Source organism: Acomys minous (assembly GCF_964271855.1).
Source record: "Acomys minous genome assembly, chromosome: 8".
NCBI lineage: Eukaryota > Metazoa > Chordata > Mammalia > Rodentia > Muridae > Acomys > Acomys minous.
The window spans coordinates 76932575-76956576 of NC_140489.1; the positions used below are offsets into that span (position 1 = coordinate 76932575).

General features: G+C 39.7%; 2 protein-coding genes and 1 long non-coding RNA gene across 3 annotated transcripts in view; 2 read left to right on the plus strand and 1 right to left on the minus strand.

Annotated features, from left to right (window-relative positions):
• The window catches only part of LOC311604071, a 32270-nt gene extending 14158 nt beyond the window's left edge, over positions 1-18112 (plus strand). Inside the window, exon 4 of the long non-coding RNA XR_014781367.1 lies at positions 16881-18112. This is a non-coding gene — a long non-coding RNA (uncharacterized lncRNA). The remainder of the gene's footprint in view (positions 1-16880) is intronic.
• AGR3 (anterior gradient 3, protein disulphide isomerase family member) lies at positions 53-21901 on the minus strand. The gene is made up of 8 exons (XM_084793590.1): positions 21553-21901; positions 18765-18900; positions 13656-13719; positions 4749-4801; positions 4072-4148; positions 3824-3887; positions 3295-3378; positions 53-2779 (listed from the first exon to the last, which is right to left on the minus strand). Exons 2-8 carry the CDS (start codon positions 18868-18870, stop codon positions 2730-2732), a joined length of 498 nt encoding a protein of 165 aa, XP_084649716.1. The 5' UTR covers positions 18871-18900; positions 21553-21901; the 3' UTR covers positions 53-2729.
• Positions 18864-24002, plus strand: part of LOC311604068 (high mobility group protein B1-like) — a 53647-nt gene continuing 48508 nt past the window's right edge. The window contains 1 exon segment of the mRNA XM_084793589.1: positions 18864-18960. The gene's annotated coding sequence lies outside the window, so the exon portion shown is untranslated.

Here is a 24002-nt window from a genome sequence, read left to right on the forward strand (position 1 = left end):
AAACATCAAGTAGGCTATAGAACTTAAAAATTAAAAAAGTTTAGAGGAAATAAAAGATTCCAAAATTATTTAATAATATTAATTATTACAAATTTACCCTTTAAAATGAATTATATTAAATTTATGATTAATACAACTATATATAAATGTATAACAAAATATACATTGTATTACAAACAAAAGTCAATTTTTATCCAGTGACACATTTACCATTCACTCTAAATAAAAAGAAATGATTATTCTTTTTTATTTTTAGAAACTAAGTTGTCAATGAATCTCTTCTGTAGGTCACACTGAATGACTACTGACATTTTTCTCCTTCTTTCCCATGTACTCAGAAATGGAATCAATTATTAACTGTATTACTATACAAATGTGCACCATTAGATAGTTCTTATATTGGGTATACATAATCATATGTGTGTGTGTGTGTGTGTGTGTGTGTGTGTGTGTGTGTGTGTATGTATATATTCAGAATAGACTCAGATTTGACTGAAGAAGGCATCCTGAAGATTGAAGATCTTGGCTGTAGACAACAGAACAAGCAAGTAACTTGTATTGCTGGTCCTGCTACATGGGTACATCTCTGAGACTATCTAAGGCATAAATGTCTATGCATAGCCAATAAGTCTTGTTGGCTCCAGAATCCCATTGACTTTATATTACATCCATCCTTTCATATAACATGAATTGAGATTTAAATACTTGTGAAAATTGATATATTGACAGAGCAAAAGGACCAAACACCAAAAAAGACAAGATAAATAGTCCATGTGATTCAGCCTTAAAGACTGCCTCAAATGCTGTTTCATCAAGGCTAGCTTCCAGGGTAGTTTCAAAGAAAGCTACTGACCCCAGGTGACCTCAATTCATCCAGCCTTACAGACTCATCTAGTAAAGACTACACTTAAGCCTGAACTTTCACAACACCCAGAGAATGAACAACAAATGTTACAGCCAACCTTTTAAGACCTAACCATTTTTCCAATTTCCCTGTCCCCCCAAATGCTACACCCCAAATCAACAGGAAACAATCTAAATAAGAACAACATCCCATCCCCTTAGGTTGGGGTGGTAGGTTTTGTTGTTCTCTTGGGTAATGGATGTGGAAGGAGGGACTTCCTGGTAGGGAGAAAGGAACTCTGGGAAGAATAAAGAGGAAAGGCTTTTCCCCAGGAGACATGGGAAGAAATGGATCTGACTTCATGCCTGGAAGGCATAGCCAGCCACGAGGCTGGATGGGGCTAGACAGTAGGGTCAGCTTAGATAAGCTAGTTGAACGTCTGCCCAGCTAAGGCCAAAGCTTTGAAATATTAAAACGTCTTGGTGTCTTTATTTTTATTCACGAAGGGCCACCCAAGGTCTTATAACATAGATCAGTTTACTAAAAGTATTATTTAAAACCATCAGGATGGTGGTCAAATGACACCTGGAGCAATGTTTCTCTCATCCATTCTTGGAGTCAGTGAGGCATGAGTATCAGACGGTGTGTGTCTAGCTCAAGTATACAGTTTCTTATTCAATTCACCTCAGAAATGCAGTCAGATTTTGAGTTAGGAACACTAACTATCCAGAGGTGTCCTGCCTTCTGACAATTGTTTCTTCCTGACTGACTGTGGGGTCCCTTTTGGCAGAAATTTTCTTGTTATTTAAAAAGACATGCAACATTTTGTTAACCTTTTGGTATCTTTCTGTGAAGAACTGAAGTAGGAACTGGTCATCTGATCATTTTAGGAGGAGGGTATATCATCTTTTTCAGACAATTATTTGGAGACATTCTTTAATATTACTGATACAGCTTCAATTTTCTTAGAATATTAAAAATTTAAAGTATCTACTAATAACCAAGGAAAACATGTAGTTGAATTTTAAAATATATTCTGTTTATTTGGATTAGTTTTCAAATGCATATCTTAACTTAAAAGGGAAAATAAGTAAGTGATTAACTCTGAAATATTCTGCTAAGTGTTCAAATACATAACAAGGACTTCATTTGTTGTCTACGCCAGCAGATTTGATATGTTGGAGAAGATAGATGTAAACTTAGATTAACGGACATAGTGAATGAGAGTTGAGGAAGTGAAAGTAACCAGTGACTTCTTATTCAAGGCATTCCTCCACTAGAACTGTATTAGATACTTTTTTGGCTATGACCAAGGTGCCTGACATCAACCACATAAGGCAGGAAAGCAGGTTCTACTTTGGTTTATGGTTTAGAGGGTCTGGTCCATGGTCAACTGGGTCCATGTACTTGGGCGACCAATTTTTGTGGGCAGTGTGTGGCAGAGGTTCCTCTTATTGGTCCACAGGAAGTAAAGAGTAAAATAAGAAGGTAGCAGAGACCAGATGCCCTCAGTGAGCTACCCATCATGACATATAACCTCTAGCTAGGTCCTGCCTTCTAAAGTCTCCAGAACTTTACTTTCTGAGAACCAACCCTTCAAGACATGAGGCAGTGAGGACATTTCATATGCAAAGCATAGCAACTCTGAGCTCATGGCAAACCATCTTTGCTAGAGATATAGGTAAACATTGGACTCTAGCATCACCATGCAGTTAAACATTTATTAAAATATAATTTTAGTGTCATAAATTATCATAGACATGTCATAAGTCTAAATAATGATGTTAACACATCCATGAACTTGCACATTTGGTGTTTGTTAGTGAGCCAGATGTTTATGTCACACATTCGACCTTTTAGCCTTGAAGCATCTTTCCATCATTCCTTACAACTCTGATTGGATAAGTCTTAGTGCTCTCTTCATGTTGTCTATTACTGAAATGAGAGTAAAGACATGTTGTTCTGTTAGTAAATGAAAGTAGTGAATGTTAGAATCTAGCTTATAGTAAATAAAGTTGGGTTGTTTACACTTTTATGTTAATTGGCTCATTAGCATACTATATTAATAAACAAAATGAATAGTTGCAAACTTATGGATTACACCAATGAGAGGTAGCTCATCAGGTTCACTTACAATAAGCAATTTTATTAAGAGAGCATTGAGAGTTTTCCTTTTAATTAGCTATTGAATTAATCCAGTATTGCTGGATTGTGACCAATTAAATAAGGCTTATAGTGACTGTTATTAAAAATGGTTAAAGTCCTAAGTAAATTCATACTTCATTATTTATAGACATTTAAGAAGGGCAAAATTGCCATTATTGTCATCTGAGAACATGACGTTGAGTCTTTGACACTAGGAGAAAGCAGTATCTCTCTTAATGTTTGCATCTTTTTAGTGTGTCAGGGTCATGTGCTACTACTATCCGGTGTAATTTATGAACACTCACACATGGGTAAATCCTGGGGTTCATATGTGTATAGTCTGTTGGAGTATCTTCCAGTTATATCAGCCCTGACCGTCAAGGAAGGGTCTGCCAAAAAAGAACAAAACAAAATCACTCAAACACTACTTAACATGTTCTGAAAGTTATTTCTTCACCCTCCTCTCAAACCACGGTCAGGCAAACTTACAAACAAATCCATGGATTAGGCTACAGTTTCCTCTTAGAGAGCTATGGCTTTCTGTTAGTCTATTTTGGGGTATTGTACTAACAGTTCATGCATACTTTGATTTAGTAGCATAAATGTATAAAATTTGTTAGTAATAATAAAGATAAATTTTATTAGTAGTAATAAAAAATAAAAAAATTAAAAATTTGGCATAGATCAAACAAGAACATAATGTTATTGTTTGGGTTAGAAATGGCCCCTCTTTAAAAAAAAACAATGCTTAAGTTCAAGTCTCAAAGCAAATAAAAGCAAGAATGCAGAGGTTCCTACTAACTTTGCACACCTGACATGAAGTTACACACATACCAACAAACATGATCCTCGGCACGTACTGCCCATCAGGTGACAAGTTCTTGTCCGTGGTTTCATGCTAGCAGAAGATGAGATAAATGAAGTTATTGGACTGTGTAGCATCCTTCTTGAAATTTAAAATTTCAGGAAATTATACATTAAGGTCTTTTAAAATACTTGACCCTGCATATTTGGAGGGGGAAAAAAAGTTCAAAATCTTCATGATGTTCTAATATTAAGGAAACAGTGCCAAGATCACGTACCATGAGATTCAGCATGATGAAGTCATTCTGAGCCATTTCTTGTATTTCTTCATTTTTGGAAAATTCCTTTTTAAGTGCTGTGAGGGAGAACAAAATGTCAATTTGCTTAAGGGGTCAAGATATCGTCGATGAAATATCAAAGTTCGTATGTTTTTTTTTTATATCATTTGTGTCACTGACATGGGTGTAAATAGTTTGTTGCCCTTTTACCACTTAGCCCATGGTTGGAAATCAATGAAGTAAAATCTGAACACGGAGATGCCAAGGGACAAATTACATTAATGAGGACGGTAGTTTTATCATTTACACTGCTTAGGAACTCATTAGTTAGAAACATTTCTGTCAGCAAGTTTCCCCTCTCATTTTGACTTTTAAGATGTGGGCGTCACATTTTTAAAAGCACATCATAGTTTCACACTCAGCAGATATAAACAATCATTATAATCTTTTGTCTGGACTGTGCCTCACTTCTTAGTCCAGATTTCCCTCTGACTCACAATCCTTCTGCTGTAGTTACCAGAGGACGCCCCTAGGTGGCTCTCTTTTGGTCTTTAAGCATCTTGGTAGGATTGGTACTCTGGGAGTTAAATTTTGTCTGGGTGCCTTCTTAACTATTCTTACCAGCTCACTCCGCCTTAGGTTTGGATGTACAGTAAGGTCCAAGGTGCTAAACTTACCTTGACAGTATTGACAGTCCTCCAGGTGGTGAATCACCATCAATGGCTTGTTACTAAACAGAGGAAGCATAACGTTAATTAATTAATTTATTTTAATAAATAAAGTTAATATGATTAAGTAATTAATGATGAATTAAATTATAAAATGGAATTAGACTTGAAGTTGGTGCAATTGACTAGACTTAAATAAGAATCTCAGACTCCTACGTCATGGCAATGTAGCCTATAGTAGGTACTGTCATCCCGTATGTGGCCACAGAACTAACCATGTACATTATTAAAAGTGTTAGCTCACAGGCTGCACAGCTTACTGAAGTGAGAATTGTTGGTGTGGGTTACAGAAACTGTAGCTTAAAGTGGCAGGTGGCCCTTAGGCACACTATTGTATGTGTTGATAATTAGAAAACAATGCTATCTCCAGGAGTCAAGAGCCGCTATAAACAACACTTCTTTCTAATGAAAACATGCTATATGATTTCAGGAAAGTCAACGTAAAACATTCTCAATTTGTCCTTTAAGATTTTACAACATACTCATATTTGATCATTTTCATATCCTCTCATTCATGTGTCAACCTAAATTTACAAATAATTCAAGAGAGTCCCCTATTAATATATTTTTCTGAACAAAAGTGTTATACTAACTAATTTACGTCCTAACTCTAAGCAAAATGAGAATAGTAATTACTGAAGGGACTACACGATTATGATGTGGATATTTTCACGGTTTAGATTCTATCTTTCCCCCAAAGGCTCTCGTGGTGCGAGCCTGGTCCCCAGTGGGTGGTGAGGTGGTGGAAACGTGGAGGTGGTTAGATAACGGCTCTGCCCTCAAGATGTTACTGTGTCTCCTGGGAGAGGGTCTGAGCTCCTGGCTGGATTAGGTCCCACATGGACACATTACTGGGAGGCTGGGAGCTTTTAATCCCCTTTGTACACAATCATATCCTGTGATGCCATCTGCCATGAGGCCTCATCAGAGCCAGGTAAATATTGATGTCCATGCTCTTAAACTTCTGGAGCTAAGTAAACCTCTTTCTTTACAAATTATTCAACTTTATATATTTGATTATAACAACATAAAACTGACTAAGACATATATATATATGTATATATAATGATATTTTTCAAATATGGGTTTTACTACTAAGATAATGATATGCATCAGAAGAGAGATTTTGGGATATACTTATTCATCAAAAATTTTATGTATTAATTAATTAGGTTATTTGACAATCCTGGTAATCAATCTTTGGACATGCTAGGCAAGCACTCTACTAGTTGGCTACATTCCCAGGCCAGCATAAATCTTTTCAAAACCAATTACAAAATATAATTATATAAATTCAGTGGTTGCATAAGTCTGTGCTGTATCCAGCATTTTCTTAGTCCCAGTAAATGTTAAACACAAACTTTGAGTGAATAATTTCATTTACTTATCAAACTTAGATTAGAAGTACATTTTGAGGAGAGGTGGTGGTGGTGGTGCACACTTTTAATACCAGCACTTGGGAGGCAGAGGCAGGCAGATCTCTGATTTTGAGGCCAGCCTGGTCTACAGAGTAAGCTCCAGGACAGTCCAGGCTACACAAAGAAACCCTGTCTCGAAAACAAAGCAAAACAACAACAACAACAACAACAACAACAACAACAACAGTACATTTTGGATAAGACTCGTCCAAATTACCTTCAGGATTTATAGGATAGCTCGAAAGCATCCATTCACCTGCATCAGACATTGGTAAAGCTGCAGACTTGAGCTGTGATGAATGAAATGCCACACCCAGTTCTTATGAGCAGCATGCTAAACTTATAGCTATTCAGTGAGGCTTTCACAGACAGGTCAAACTAGGTTGAGCCCTCCTGAGCCTAAGGTGCTTAATGATGCTCCCACAGGTAGGTCTATACTCAGCCTGTAAACATCAGCTTTCTGTTACATAGCTCTTCTAACTGAGCTCAGTAGGCATCCTGAGACAGCCATCTGGGGTGCTGGCCACCCTGCTTTTCTGACTGACCACTGCTTCTTCCTAGCATCTACAAGACATCTTGAAAGGGGTCAACTGTGCTTATGGAAAAAAGTCTTGCAGAATTAACTTCAGCATCAGATCATGGCAATTAGAATCCAAGGAAAACCTTATCAATTGCATGGACGACTCACTCTTAACAGTTCGCAAATGAGCTGTTAGTCCATTTAAAGAAAAGCACTGAGACTCTATAGTGGGAATTGAAGTGGCCACAGTCTAAATCAAGATTTCAGCTTCTGTTGTGTCTTTTCAGCTGAAAAGAGTAAATACCTAAGGGTTTGTGGCCACATTTTCATTTCCAGGACTTGACTTTGGCATTATCACACAGAAGTAGCTAAATATGGTATGTGGGGAAAAAAGAGGATGGTTGTGTTCCAAATAAAGACTGCATTTGTGAACACTAAAATGTGAGTTTAGTGTCATTTTCACATTACAAAATACTATATATTTATTTTCCCAAAAATTTAAAGTAAAAAAAAAAGTCAGTTTTGAGTTAATATACTGTATGAATGTGTGATTCCCTGATCTAAAACTGTATGTCCAGTTGTGAGAAGCATTGAGGGAGGGGGGATCTGAACTTTTGAGGCTTTAAAATGTAGCGGTTGTCCATGGCCTCACTGATTGTCATCACTGGTAGCTAGCCCTTTCAATTTGTACACGTTTTTCTTTTAAAATTGATTTTAAATTTAGCTGACTGAAAACTTGGAAAGATTGAAGTTCTTTCTTCCAGATCCGTCTTCCATAAATAAGCTGTATTATCATTCCTGTTTTCTTCCACACATTTTTGGGGCCAGTTTCTCAAATGTAGATGTGTGTTGTCTGGCAGACATGTCCTCTACGTGTGTGCATGTGTGTGTGTACTCCTAAAAGCACAGGACAGGTGTTGAGCAGGCATCTGAACAGGAGCTGCTTGGGAGACTCGGCCAGGAGGATGGAGAACTCAAAGGCAAGCCAAGGAAGGCATTTTAGGGAGACTCACTCTCTAAAAATAAAAGAGAACCTACAAACACTGTCACATATACATTTTCCTTTTGCCAATGTAATTTATATCTTAAATGTTATTACATAGATTTTTTCTAAATATATCATCTCACTAAATATACTTGAACTTCTCTAATTAGTCTTCTTAAAAATGGATATTTAAATCCTCCTCAGTTTCCCATTGGGAGATTAGGACATTTGAATAAACACTTATTCTGTAAACATGCACTGGTTATTTGTGTATGAATTCACACCTGTGTATACATGTTTGTGAATAAATTTCTAGAAGCTCCTCTTTTAAAATGGGCATCAGTTTTAAATTATTTTACCTAATATATGAAAAGAAAAAAGATCATTGCTACATTACTTTCATGTGCTCCAGGTGTGTGCTATTTGTTCTGTGAACTGTCATGTCCTTCACTCACTGTATTGACAAGGTTTTCTTTTCCTTTAAAGAAGACTCTATTAGAGAAATTCATTCTTGTGATATATAGTCCTTCCTTTCCCCTCCTCTTTTCTTCTCTTCTTCCATTGCGTATGGTTTTTGGCTATACAGAAAAGTCATATAATCATAACTATTAGTTTCTTGTGTTTAGTTACTTTTTCATCATTGAACCCACAAGACTTGAAGTCTTTTATTAGATCCAACAACCTTTGGAGTTTTCTGTGTATACAGTTATGTCCTGTGCACCTGGTTTATTTTTTTCCTTTGTCATTTGGATGCCTTTTACATTTTTAGTTAGGTTGGTCAGGCCGTCTGGAGATGCCATGTGGAAGAGTAGTGCGAGTGGGCACTGTTGTCTTTTTTACCTTAGAGGAAGACTTCCAACTGTTCTCCACTGGGCATATGACCTAAGGTCATGTGTTTCTTATCATGGGGAGGGATAGCCCCAGCTAGTTTGCTGTGAGTGGATGCTAAGTTCTGTCAGATGCTTATCAGTATGTACTGAGAGATCATATGATTCTTCATTCTGTTAATATAGGGTATTTGCATATGCTTTTTTGCATATATTAATTGATTCTACATTCTAGGGTTAAATCCTACTCAACCGTAGCCAAGGATGTTTTAAATGTACTGTTAGATTCTATTTGACATTGGTGTTCAGCAAAGGTGTCTTAGTCTGTGTTCTATTGCTGTGAGGAGACACTATAACCACAGCAACTCTTTTTTAACAGAAAGCATTTAACTGAGGCTTGCATACAGTTTCAGAGCTTTAGTCCATTATCATTTATGGTGGCATGCAGGCAGACACGGTGCTGGAGAGGTAGCTGAGAGCTTTACATCTGGACCCACAGATAGCAAGCAGAGAGAGAGAGAGAGAGAGAGAGGGAGGGGGAGGGCTGGAGCATTTAAAAACCTCAAAGCCCAAGTGAGATAACTTCTCTAACAAGACCACACCCACTCCAACAAGATCACATGTCCTTATTCTTCCAAATAGTGCCACTACCTATGAGCCTATGGCGGGCATTTTCACTCAAACCACTGCAAAGGTATGACCTACAGTTTTCTTTTCTTGTAGCGTTCACCTGATTTTGTTACCAGGGTAATGATAGCCTTTTTAAGAGAATTTAAATGTGGTATTTCCTTTCCATTTTTAAGTGAGTTTCAGGAGGATTAGTATTGGTTCTTTAATAGTTTAGTAGGCGGCAGGGAGTGTTGGCACACAGCTGTAAAGCCAGCACATGGGGAGCTGAGGCAGGAACATAATTTGAGGCCAGTTGCCATGTAGAAGAACTGTTTCAAAAACAAACACAAAGTTTAGAAGTTTGGTAAAGTTAAACCATTAGATACTGGTTACTAGCTCCTACAAGTTAATCCATTAGCTCCTGGTATTTACTTTAATGGAAGACATTTTTTTTTCTCTCCAAGACAGGAATTCTCTGTGTAGCCTTGGCTGTCCTGGAACTTGCACTGTAGACCAGATCATCTTTGAAGTCACAGAGTTCTCTCTGCCTCTCAAGTGCTAGGATGAAGGGTGTGCACTGCTGCTACCCATTGATGGAAAACTTCTTTTTTTCTTCTTTCTTCTTAGGAGATTATGAATTGGTCTTTAAATTTTAATTCATTATAGTTTATTCAGATTATATCCCAGTTGTTATCCCCTCACTTAATATCTTCCTCTCCCCTAGACCTCAGACAGAGGGGACCTCCTCCCCTACCATATGACCACAGACTATCAGGTCTCATCCAGACAGCCTGCATCCCCTTCTTCTGTGTGCCCACAGGATTTCCCCACCAAGGGGAAGTGATCAAATTGGTGGCACCAGAGTTCATGTCAGAGGCAGTCTGCACTCCCCCAGAACCTTGCAGAATGAGCTGTCCATTTGCTATGTCTGAACAGGGGGGTCTCTGTTCACTGTATGCATTGTCCTTGGCTGCTGCAACAGTTTGTGTAGGCATCACTAGGTCCAGATTCGCCAGCCTTGATGGACTTCTTGTGGGGCTGCTGAACCCTCTGGGTCCTTCTATACCACTCTCACATGGAGTTCAGCAGCAAGACCCAGCACCTGTCCTGATTCCCAGAATCTGGAAATAACCGAGATGTCCCTCGAGCAAAGAATAGATAAAGAATCTGTGGTACATTTACACTATGGAATACTACTCGGGTATTAAAAACAAGGAAATCTTGAAATTTGCAGGCAAATGGATAGAAGTAGAACCGATCATCCTGAGTGAGGTAACCCAGGCTCAGAAAGACACACATGGTATATACTCACTTATAAGTGGATACTAGCCCAGCATAGATGTCCTCTGAGAGACTCCACCCAGCAGGGGAACAGGACAGAAGCTGGGACTCACACCCAAACTTTCAAAATTCTGAATACAATTTCTTTAATAGTCTGCTCAAATTATTCGTTCATGATATAATCATAATGGTTTTATGTGTATAGGAATTGATGTTTCTGCGAGTATATTTATTTTATTGACTTAAAAGTTATTCAAAATAGTCTCTGATGACTATTTTTGTAATCCATTTTGGTTTTTTCCCCATTGGTTGGTTTTTACTTTTGTGTGTGTGTGTGTGTGTGTGTGTGTGTGTGTGTGTGTGTGTGTGTACTGCATGCACATGAGTGTGGTGTGTGGTATGTGTACGTAATGGATGCACATGAATATGTAGTTGTAAACACCTGGATTCAGAGCAGGATGTCATTGTCAACCTCCAAAGAGGGTTTTGGATTCCATAGAGCTGCAGTTACAGGCACATGGGTACTGGAAATTGAACTTTGGTCCTCTGGAAGAACAGTAAGAGCTCTTACCTGCCCCTCTCCACCCCATGTAATACGATTTGTAATTTCTCCTTTTCACTTTTCATTTTATTAGATTACTCTTTTTCTTTATTGGTGCATTTACTGCTATGTTGGTTTTACCTCTTCCATAAGAGAAAAAGAGCAGCTTTTCTTTGTATGGTCCTATCTACCGTTTTCTCGTGTTCGCTCTGGTTTTTATTATTTCCTTCCTAATACTAATTTTGAACTTAGTTTCTTTCTTTTTGGGAGAATGGAATGGGTCTTTAAGGCACATTATTACATTATTTGTAACTTTCTTCTTTCAAGTAAAAGATAAGGTAAAGATCCTTGTTGGAAAACTATGTCAATGAAGGTACTGATTCAGAAAAATTTCCTCTTTGATTGTTTATAGTACATTGCATAATTTTTAGTATGTTGACTTTCCACTTTGATTTGCCTCAAAACAATAAAAAACATTTCCTCTTAATATCCTCTTTGACTAATTTGACACATCAATTTGTGTGTGTGTGTTGTGTGTGGTATGTGTATGCGGTGCATGCACATGAGTGCTGTGTGTGGTATGTGTATGTGGTGAATGCATATGAGTGTCTGTGTGGTATGTGTATGCAGTGCATGCACATGAGTGTCTGTGTGGTATCTGTAGGTAGCACATGCACATGAAAGTGTGGTTGTAAACACCTGAGACCACGGCAGGAGGTCACTGACAGCCTACATCAGTGCTCTACCTTACTTTCTTAGACAGGCTTTCACTGAAGTAGATGTGAACCATTTCATCTAGGCTACCCAGTGAGCTCCGGGAACCCATCTGACTCCACAAGCCTCCAGAATGCCAGGCAAGCCTTAAACCTACTACAGAGCTGGCATGACCTTGAACTTCGGATCCTCTTACACCTACTTCCAGATTCCATTTTAGGTGACAGTGGGGATGGAACTCGGGGCTTTTGGCTGCTCTGCTAAAAATCTGTCGGCTGACCTACATCACCTGCCCTAAATATTGGCTTATTAAACAGACTAACTCTTAGTCTTAAATCATTGTTTATTCAGTTCTGAGAGCATTTAGCTAAATTTTTAAATGGGAGAATTGAAAATGAATGTTCTTTAGATATTCAAAATTTTCTCCAGGAGATTTAGTAGATCTTTAAAAATAAAAATTATGTTACATTTGGTGAGCCTGGGCTAGTGCCAGGCACACAGCAGAAGACAATCAACTACTACTTGGCTGATTATGAATATGAGTGTGAAATAAAGCTCCCTGAGGTGTCTGGCTGGCCAGACCTGTAGAAGACGGTTGCCTTAAACTGCTTTCCTAGCAAGCTTGCATAGTGCCTAGTGAGTGGCCCCACCTTGCTCATACAGCTTACACTTAAAGCTTTCCTCTGCCATAAAGAAATTCAGAGAGATTTAGAGCTTTTACAAATGAAGAATCTCACTTGTTAAGGTTTGAATGTGAGATGTTTCCTATAGGCTTGTTTGTTTGAACAATTGGTCTCCAGCTACTGGTGTCGTTTTTCGAAGTTGTGGAACCTTTAGAAGGTGGAGAGATTTATTTATTTATTATTATGTATACAGTGCTCTGCCTGCATATACATCTGCATGCCAGAAGAGGGCACCAGGTCTCATTACAGATGGTTGTGAGCCACCATGTGGTTGCTGGAAATTGAACTCAGGACCTTCGGAAGAGCAGTCAGTGCTCTTAACCTCTGTATCCCATGAAAGTCTTCGCTTACCAGGAAAGTGGGACAGATGGGAGGACATCCTATTGGGACTCTAGGTGAGAGAATTATGAGAGAATGGGGAAATAGAAAGATACACAGAGTCCTAGAAACCTACAAGAAGAACATTTTGATGGGTGAATCTGGGCCCAGGGATCCTGCTCAAACTATGGCACCAGCCATGGACAATACATGCAGTAAACATCGAATCCCTACCTGTCCCTAGCCAGTCCTTGTCCATTGGCTAATGGACAGGACATTCTCCACAGTTTGAGTGGAGAGTGGGGACTGACTTTGACATGATCTCTGGTGCCCCATATTTGACCACGTCCCTTGGATGGGGAGAACCTGGTGGCCCTCAGAGGAAAGAGAGCAGGCTACCAAGAAGAGACTTGATACCCTATGAGCATATACAGGGGGAGGAGGTCCCCCTCAGTCACAGTCACAGAAGGAGAGGAATAGGGTGAAGGTGGGAGGGAGGGAGGAATGGGAGGATACAAGGGATGGGATAACAACTGAGATGTAATATAAATTAATTAATAAAAAAATAAAGTTAAAAAAAATGGAGAGAGTGAGGGCTTGTGCAACCTCCTCAAAGGTTACGTCTGGCCCCGGTTCTGGCCCCACCCTCTGTTTGCTGACTGCTAGTGTGATGGACCTGCTGCCTTTGCAGCCATGCCTTCCTCACAATGATGGATTCTATGTGCAAGTCCTGACTCAGGATAAATCCTTCCCCCTTTACAAATCTTCTGGCTAGGTGTCTGGTTACAGTATGAGAAGCGTAGCTAAAACAGTACTAAAACAGTAGCAAGCGTGACTTCACGCAGCATCCAGTAACAGGACGAGAACAGCGGCATTCTTTCATAAGCTAATAAGACTGGTTCTGGCTCTTCCATGAGGCATGAAAGATGGCATGGGAACAGTAACTAAGAAGGATTTTACCTTTTGTGAGCATGAAAGAGACCTTCTTCATAAGTTTGTACCCAGGTGATGTCATCTCCCCACCCTGAGGAAGAGATAAATAGAAGCATTATCCCAGGGCCATAGGGTTCTGTCTGATGAGCAGATGGCAATCTCCAGACGTATAATAGCTCCAAAGCTGTTGACTGACAGTGTAAAAGATAGTAAATTCTATCTGGATACAGAGAAGTGGTGCCCTTTGGAGGATTTGGGAGTGTGCATCAAAGCTCATGACCCAACCTTGAACCTGATCAGTGCTGATCAGCGCTGGATGGTGGTGCCTCAGAAGACATCTCTGGTCATGCAGAAGCTCCAGCTTTCAGAATGGACATGAAACAATAGTTATCATCACATAGTTCTAAGAAAACTTGCACGAGTCTTTTGCACTGCACTACAAAGTGCTCTTTGTATCTTGAGTGCCAGAGGATGCTGACTGCTTCTACGTAGTGCACATTAGAGAAAAGGAATTCCAAACTCTACTTTACTTTTTCATTTTATTTAAGGAAGAAAATATTATGTTTGGAAACACACACATACACACACACACACACACACACACACACACATACACATTCTGAAAACAACCAAAGTGTGCAATAGTGGGAAAGAGAGAGCTGTGATGAGAGAATCCATTAGCTTTAGAAAGGAGATAGACGTAGTTGTGAGTGAATCTGAGACAATTGGGCAAGTTACTTACACTTTTCAAGTTTGATTTTGCTTTGTTCAGATTGTTCTTCCCTCTTGAAGTAAGAAAGTGTTTAATTTTTTTAAAGTTCTTTTAAAAATTAATTTAAAAATTTTACATATACATTTGTATTATTACACCTATATTAAAAAAAAACTACATACAGCAAAAAGAACCACAGAACATTCAGGAATGACATTCATGTTACGTTCATAGTGTTTTGACTGATTGTATTTGGCAACCTTAAAGAAAACATTTTCCTATCTCTGTGAGTCAGTTTGTTTTTTATTTTACAGGAGCCCCCAATTGACAGAGTAAAATTGTAAAGAGACATTTAGGTTTTAAAAAGAGTGCTTTTTTTAAAAAAAGAGACTGGATTTTAAAGTGTTTGAATTTGTAAAGACTGTGGGATGTTTGTTTGTTTGTTTGGTTGGTTTTTTTTTGAGACAGGGTTTCTCTGTGTAGCCTTGGCAGTCTTGGACTTGTTTTGTAGACTAGGCAGGGATTGAATTTACAGAGATCCATCTGCCTCTACCTCCTGAGTGCTGGGATTACAGGTGTGCGCTACCATGCTGGGCTAAAATGTGAAATATTTTATGTTGTGATATTGATATTAATGTGTGATCTTGATTGAGAATGAGCAAGAAAGGAAAGGTTATGGTTTTAACAGTGATATGTTTGAGTGTCAAGTTGCCAAGGGGTCAATTATCCTGCCTAGTTTCAGGCCAACTTGACATACACTAGAATCTTCGAAAAGAAGGGAACCTCAATTGAGAAAAATGCCTCCTTAAGATCCAGCTGTAAGACATTTTCTTATTTAAAGATAGATAGGGGAGGGCCCATCTGATGGTGGGTGGTGCCATCCCTGCTCTGGTGGTCCTGGCTTCTACAAGAAAGCAAGCTAAGCAAGACATGAGAAGTGAGCCAGTAAGTGGCACCCTTCTGTGGCCTTTGTATCAACTCTTGCCTCCAGGATCTTGCCCTGTTTGAGTTCCAGTGCTGACTTCCTTCAGTGATGAACAGTACTGTGGAAACATAAGCTGAATAAACCCTTTTCTTGCCAAGTTTCTTTGGTCACGGTGTTTCATCATGGCAACAGTAACTAAGACAACTACTTTTTATACCCTCATCAGCTGATGGAATTTTGACTTTGATGAATAATGCTGCTTGTGAACATATAAGAACAAGTTTGTGAATGAGTATGTACTTTCATTTTCTTGGGGAGTATAGGAAGAAGTGAAGTTTCTGAATTAAACGGTAACTTCATTTCAACTCTTTTTTAAAGACAGGCTCTCAGTATGTAGTTTTTGCTGTCTTGGAGTCAGGGTAGCCTTGAACTCCCAAGGTCTGAGTTAAAGGTGAGCACCACCACAACTGGCTTGCATTTTAATTTTCTGAGTGTTTCTGAAGGATGTTAGTTTGTTCTACAAAATAATTGTGCCAATTTACAATAACAGCAAAATAATAGCTATGTTTGTGCTAGATATAACATCTTAGCATTGGAAGACATCTTTGTCGTTTTGGTGCCTCACCCTAGCCAGAGTCGTCTTCTCTGTAAAGATGCTGAAAGATGATCTGGCTTTGCTTTAGCACATTTAGCACTTACTCTAGAAATATGAGAGCAACCTCTTGATTGTCTTTTTTTCTTTGCTTGTATTTTTAAAAGGTTTATTTATATTTTAAAATATTTTGTCTATGGGTGTTTTGCTGGCATGTATGTCTATTTTCACCACATGTATGCCTGGTGCACACGAAGGTCAGGATTAGATTCCCTGCAATTGAACTTATAGATGGTTTTGAATTGCCATCTGGTGCCAAGGCTTGAGCCTAAGTTCCCTGGAAGAGCAGCAAGTGCTCTTAACTGCTGAGCCATATTTCCAGCTCCCCTCATATGTTGTAAATGTCACTCAATTACTAGAACTTTAGCAATAATATCCTAATTCTCCTTTTCTACTCAACCTAGTTCCATAGACATTAAAGGGTCATCTTCCTGTTTTAACCCACTAGTTCCTAGGAATACAAAGAGAAAATAATATAAATTCCCAAATGCCCATAGTTCTGTGGGGGGCATATTGTGTCATTGCTATTTTTATACAGTCTAGGCTATAATCATGGTGGACCAAAATGTGACAGAATTTAAATTCTTTCCCAGGTCTGGATTCATGGCTATACTTTTGTTTCTAGCTTTGCCTGTGCTTTTCGGTTTTCTATGATTTTATTAATTCACCAGTTATCCATTTATTGAGTATCTGCTATATGCTAAGCACTTGTTCCAGGTCTAGGGCAGTTGCTTTGTTTTTGAGACCAGCTGGGCTTTGAACTCACAAAGATCCTCCAATCTCTGCCTAGGATTAAAGGCAAGCACCGCCATGCTGGGCTTTATTTCTTTTGGGAAAAGATAGGTTTGATCACAGTATGTGTGTCTATTTAAAAAAAACCATCTATTCCTTTTCTCACTAATCATTTGTTTTCTCTCAACTTGTCTCTGTCCTTAACTCTTTATCACTGTTCTTTGCTTTAAGGGTCTGCAGTATGCTCCTTCCACCTGCTCCTGCCTTCCACCCTTACCTCTCAGCTATTTCCGACATAGAAATAGATAGCAAAAGGATCAGCAGATACAAACCAGCTCGCAGCACAGTGACTCTCTGATTTAGTTGTCATCCTCTCTACTAAAACAGTGTCTTCATAGCTGACGTGGTAGAACCAAGATCTTCAAAGGAAGCCATATATACTCCAGTTTGTTTTCATAAGGTTTGCCAAGAGCGGGGCCAGAAAGATGGCTCAGCATGTAAAGGGACCTACAACCAAAACTGGAGACCTGAGTACTTGGACCCCTGTACCCCAAATGGTAGAAGGAGAGAATAGAGTTTAGCAAGCTCAGCAAGTTGTCTTCTGACATTAACACATTAAGTAAATAAATGGAGTAAGACTTTGCTGCAGAATTTTAGACCATCTAAACAGCCTCACAGAATACCAGTGTCTTACAGTGCAGCCACTGCAATGCCGCTCAGCTCCACTGCAATGCCTCTCAGCTCCACTGCAATGCCTCTCAGCTCCACTGCAATGCCGCTCAGCTCCACTGCAATGCCTCTCAGCTCCACTGCAATGCCTCTCAGCTCCACTGCAATGCCTCTCAGCTCTACTGCAATGCCGCTCAGCTCCACTGCAATGCCTCTCAGCTCCACTGCAATGCCGCTCAGCTCCACTGCAATGCCTCTCAGCTCCACTGCAATGTCACTCAGCTCCACTGCAATGCCTCTCAGCTCTACTGCAATGCCGCTCAGCTCCACTGTGATACATTTTATCCAGGGAAGTATTTTTGCTCTTTATTTGTTTTGCAGTATAGATTGGCTTTCTAGACATATAGATTATGATTGCTGAGCTAAAGCTGGATGAATTCATTTAGGTAAACAATTATGGACATACGGCTGATTCTAACCAGAACCACAGAATCTTCATACAAACAGCTCAGCAGAGGCCTAGAAATTTGAATAAGCTTCGAAGACTCTTGAAGTACCCTCAGGACAACATTATGACATCAATGAATGATTTCTAAGATTCTGATAGTCAGAGCTATATACATTAAGGCAGTTCTTTACCACATCTACAAAAGATTCATACATTTTTATACTGAGACAGGCCTAGTACTGTGCTCCAAGCTGAGTGCTTGGGAGACAGAGGACAGCAGATCTCTAGGAGTCTGAGGTCAGCCTAGTGTACACAATGAGTTCCAAGCCAGCCAAGGCTACGTGGAGAGACCCTGTTTCAAAAATAAAACAAAACAATAACAACTCCCCAAACCCAAAGTGTTAATATTTATTTGAAATTTCATTATTTACTATCTGAAATCAATGATCATCCTTTAGAGAAGTTTGTTTTAAAGTCATATACTGAAAAAAATCTAGTTTTTCCTTTGCTTCTATCAAACTATAGATGGACCCTCTGGATCCTTCTACTTTGTCATTCTCCCATGCTTCTCTCATCTAGAGTCCCAATAGGATGTCCTCCCCTCTGTCCCAGTTTCCTGGTAAGTGAAGGCTTTTGTAGGACATGCCCCTTGGGCATGCAGATATAAGTGAGTATATATCATTTGAGTCTTTCTGCTTCTGGGTTAACTCACTCATTATGATCATTTCTAGCTCAATCCATTTATCCACAAATTTTGGGAATTCCTTGTTTTTAATAGCTGAATAGTATTCCATAGTGTATATGTACCACAGTTTCTTTATCCATTCTTCTATTAATGGACACTTAGGCTGTTTCCATGTTCTGGCTATTATGAATAAGGCTGCTATGTAACAAGAATAAATTAATAAAAAAAGATAAAAAACTATAGATGGATACACTAGATATTTTCAGAACAGCTGAAATGACTGAGTATAGAAATTACAGTGAAATTACGGTACCTCTAGAGAGCGTCTGAGGAGGTCTCTTTTCTTTTTTGATAGCAATGGCAAGGTTGGAAGAAACTGTGAACAGGAAGAGGCAGAGAGCCAGAGCGGACTGTAGCATCGCGTCTCCTAGATGGTCACCCAGAGGCAGCTAGACGTAGAAAATCATTTTCAGAATCAGGTCATTTTTTCAACAGTCTGTTACTCAAAGGTATTTGGACAAACCCCATGATGACAAGTTCATTTTTTAAAAATTTCACACGGATAATCTCTGAGTATCATTTTAAAAACATTGAACCATCTTAGTAGACATTAAGTTCTTGAAGGTTCTGGAAATCCTGACTCAAGGTGACATTTCCAAACAGGCTGAGGATGCCCAGCTGCACCTGAGGTCACTGTGGTGTGTGTAGTTCTGCAGCGAAACTCAAACACAATCCTGCTCGTTAATCACTGTCAAGCTGCATTGTGCAGAGCCAAGTTGACCAAGATTCTTTGTGTTTTCCCTTTCTGGGCCTAATAGTTGAAAACAATATCCTTAACTCTATAGCAACGTGAGACTAGATATGGAAAAAAAAATATAACATTCTTTCAGCTTCAAGCAGGAAGCAAAGTAGAACGTGGACACGCCTCGTTCTCAGTGCTCTGTAGTCCCTCCACTCCCCTGTGCTTTCCAACGGCCATGGAGCCGTTTACACTCAATTTACAAGTGCTCTGTTTAGAAAACGACGAGTATCGTCACATTGCTAAAAAACGAAACACCGATAGCAGAGTAGAAATAAGTGTACAGATAGCCTTCGTGTTTGTTTAAATTTTCTTAACACTTTTTTTTTTTTGCTGAGGAGTTGTGTTATTTGGCAATGAACACCACCATAATAATGAAATTTCCTAGCTCAAATGCAACGAATGGCCACTAATTGATTCTGCTGGACTGTGCCTATATTTAGCTCTATTAAGAATTGTGGGAAATGAGAAGATTAGTAAGACGCAATAATTTAGTCCCAGCGAAACAGGTGGTCACTGTGATGGTGAATGTAAAATAGCATCTGAGATCTGGGACAAGAGGTCAGTGGAAGTATATAAACCCTGGTTTCTCTAGATGCGTTCTTTTAAAAAAAACTTTAAAAATTTATTTAATTTTTTTATGTGTCTGATCACCTGGAACCGGAGTTACAGACAGTTGTGAGCTAGGAATATGGGTGCTAGGAATTGAACCTGGGTCCTTTGGAAGAGTAGACAGTACTTTTAACCACTGGGCCATGTCTACAGACCCCTCTAGATGCTTTCTTATCCCTCTTATTCCAGTATGTTTCCATTCTTAATGATACCTTTCTTGTCTCATCTCTGAATTGGTGATGTTTGCCACCCCACGTTAGTCATATTGGAATTACTTCCATCCATAATTGCCAGTAGAACCATTTATTGCCTTCTTTGTGTCCAGGCCCTAAAAAAATCCTGTTAAGCAGTAACTGCGTCTGATAACACTATCCATTTCAGTTCTTATAGCTCATTAAGTCATAAAACATTTCAGAATGTTCCCTTAAAGAGGCCATCTTGTACCTGGAAGATGAAATGAAAGCAGTGGCTGGTCTTAGCAGGGAGCACGAACAGCCTGGTCTAACAAGCAGGACTCGGGAAGTTCGTTTTCCATCAGGCTGAAAGTTGCAGTAGAGATGTTGAAAAAAACCACCTAAAATAGAGTCCTATCAGCTTCTAGAAGGGCTACACAGATGAGCTAGCTACAGGTGGCAAATTAATTTTAAAAATCCAAAAGATTATCTATTCAGCTTCCTTAAAAACGTCCAAAAATGCTTCAGATTCTTTTTAGGATCTTAGAAGGGAGAGCTAAGAAAAGCTAGTCTGGAGAAAGTATTTGGAAAGTTCTCGACGTTAGAAACAGAGATGCACAGGTGGAATCTACATCAAGAAAGAGGGAACATGCCATTTCATCATTTGTGCTCTTTTCCGGCCATGTTCAAAGTTGAGGAGGAACCTAATAATTCCCAATTGTCAAAGAATTATACTATGTACTATTATCAAGCACCTTTCTATATTCAAAATCAAAAACCTTTGTTAGATGTTGAAAAAAAAAGAAAGGAGTGAGTGTATTCAAAGCAATGTAGCTTGTCTCTTGTTGTTTTGGGATCAGTGATGCTTCCCCGTGTGTCTTGCTAAGAGTCCCAGCTGCAGGGACAGGTATTGGGAGGAACTCAGATGACTCTTACATTACAGCAGCACCTGATGATGTTCTTGGGAAACACCAGCCCTTGTTTCTGTACTTTTGAAAAGTAATTTAATTGAAGCATTTACTTCAATATTGAAAAATTCTACATTTTAAAACAAAAGGTTGGGGCAGTAGAAACGACTCACTGGTTAAGAGGATTAACTGCCCTTCCAGAGGACCTGGGTTCAATTTCTACCACCCACAAGGCAGCTCAGACCTGTCAGTTCTGGGAAACCCAACACCTTCACCCAGACATATATGCAAACAAAATACCAGTGCACATGACATAAAATCAAATAAATTAAAAAGTTAAAAATATTTAAATTATCACATAAAATTAATGTAAAAAAAAGCTTAAAAATTTTAAAGAAATAATTTAAATTTGTCTAGTGTGTTCTATCATTAAAATGAATCGAGAGTAAACCTATGAAGCCAGCACAGAAAACCAAGGCAGCAGAAGCAACAGAATATAGTTTCATTTCATATTCTCCACTTTTGACCACAAGCCTCACTTTTAAATAGCAAAATATCAATCAAAAACAGAGGTTGAGAAATTGTAGTCTGTACGTTTTGCTTGCTTACCTGAGCTGCTCACTGCTCTTGTTAGAAATGTATTCTGGATGCATGGGTGCATTCATGTATTCATGGCGAAGGGGTGTGGATTTATAGACACACACACCCGACCTACAACTGCACTTGCATGGCAACAAGGGCGCTGTCACCTGGGCAGTCACAAACACTGGCTTGTCGAAAGAACTTGATTTCTTTCCAGTTCTCACGCCGTGCAGCAAAAAAAGCGCTCCTCACTCTGAATTAAGATCACATGTCTTCATAAAACGACGCCAAAGGCTTACTTGTGTTTCTTTCTCCTCTACCTTTTACTTTCCAAGGTAATTGGACATTTGGCTGGATTTCAACGTTGTGAGTAAAAGAAAAGAAAACAGAGGGGAAAGGCGGAAGTAGCGGGCAGTGAAGGTAGAAACTGTGTGTACTCCATTGTTCCCAGTGGGAGTTCAGCGAGCTTTGGGAATTAGATACGAAGCAAATAGGAATTCCTCAGGTCGCCTCGGATTACAGGAATATAATACAGAGCTAAAGAGATCAGGCTTTCTTTCTTTCCTCCTTTTTTCTTTGTGAAAGGGTGCACATGCGCAGGAGAAAGAGGGGGGTTAGGGAGGGACAGAAAGGTAGGGAGGAAGAGAGAGGCTTTATTTGTTTGTTTGTTTGTTTAGCATTTGGTTGTCCTCTGCGATCCTTTTTGCTTATTTTGGATATTGTTACGTACTGTGGCTTTATCTCATTTAATTTTAGAGAATGGCTGTGTTTAATTGACTTGCAGTGAAGTTCCTGAAAGTTGAACAATGGGACCACAGGTGTGGCAGCAAGTCGGCTCCCCAAAGACATCTGCCCCTCTAGCCTTTAGTTGCTGGCATTGTCCTTTTTCTAACACTGACCAACTGGAGACATTAAGTCGTGGAAGTTTCTTCTAGAATATGTGGTTTAGACATTTCCAGCTCGGTTCTAGCTTGATGAGGACATCCTGTAACAGAGAGGTATCAGGAAAAGTCGGAAAGAGCTGAAGTGGGGTGGGGCAAGGGATGGAGGGAGAGAGTACTAGGAGAGACAACTTGAATTGGGGGGCATTTGGGAGCCAGTGTAGAAACCTAGTGCTCGGGGAATTCCCTGGAATTGGCAAGAGTGACCATGGTGAAGACACCAAATTGGCTGTCTTCTGTAACCAGGCAAGGTTTCTAGCGGTGGGAGACATCAACCTAGTTATAAAACCTTTGACCTGCCATTTTTCCTTCCTGTAGGATGTGCTGTGCTGAGGTAATGGTGGTACAGAGCTTGTAGGAATGGCTACCAATGACTGAAGTCCAAGGCGAGGACCACACCAAGAAATGGAGCCCACCAATGTCACTGCCTGGAGGGCCAGGATCCAGAGGCTGGATAGCCCAGAGACCTAGAATAGAACTGAGAACCACTGAGAAAAAAGTCAGTGAAATGATTCCTAATGATATTCTGCTATACTCATAGATCGGTGACTAGCCCAATTGTCACCAGAGAGGCATCATCCGGCATCTCATGGGAACAGATGAAGAGACCCATAAGCAAACACTAGGCAGAGCTTGGGGGAAGACCTCAGAAGAGGGGGAAGAAGGATTGTAGGACCCAGAGGGGTTGAGGACATCATGAGAACATGGACAGAGAATCAACTAAACAGGTCACAGGGCCTCATAGAGATTAAGGCAACAATCAGGAACTCTGTATTAGTCTGAGCTAGGTCCTCTGCATAAACATTATGGTTGTATAGCTTGGGGTTTTTGTGGGACTCCTAACAGCAGGAATAGGGGTGTCTTTGATTTTTTTTTTTTTTTTTTTGCCTGCTCTTGGCACTTTTTTCCTCATACTGGTTTGTCTCATCCACCCTTGATAAGAGGGTTTATGTTTGGTCTCATTGAAACTTGTTACGCTATATTCATTTGATACCCTGGGAGGCCTGCTCTTTTCTAAAGGGAAATGGAGGGGGAGTGGATCCAGGGGAAAGGGGAGGTGGGGGGAGCCTAGGAGGAGGGGAAGAGGGAAGGGATGTATTGTATGAGAGGAGAACCTATTTCCTTATTTATTTATTTTTGATTTCCCTTGCTCTGAGGGGAGGGACCCGTTGGAGACCTCCAATTAGATCCCCTCTGCATAATGTCTGGCTGTGGGTCTCTGTACCCACTCCTATCTGCTGCCAGAGGAAACCTCTCTGATGATGACTGGACAAGGCACCCATCCTTAGGAATCATTTAATTAATTATTATTTTTTTAAGGCTAGCCTGTTTGGTTCTATCCTAGGCCTCTGGACTCTCTAGTCTCCAGTTTCTGGCCATCTCCAAGCAGTGTCTAGCAGGGCTCTCTCTTATGGCATGGATGTCTAATTAAACCAGATGTTGGTTGGCCACTGTCATACGTTCTGAGCCACCATTGCCCTAGCACGAATCTGAGGGAAGCCAAATTGTAGATCAAGAGATTTGTGGTTGTGTTGG

Coding starts and splice junctions, on each gene's coding strand:
- AGR3 (XM_084793590.1), bottom strand. CDS start 18,870: ATGCTACAGTCCGCTCTGGCTCTCTGCCTCTTCCTGTTCACAGTTTCT. Junction 13,720..18,764: donor TCCTCAGACGCTCTCTAGAG/GTACCGTAATTT, acceptor TCTCTTCCTCAG/GGTGGGGAGATGACATCACC. Junction 3,379..3,823: donor GCCGAGGATCATGTTTGTTG/GTATGTGTGTAA, acceptor CTTTTTTGGCAG/ACCCTTCCTTGACGGTCAGG.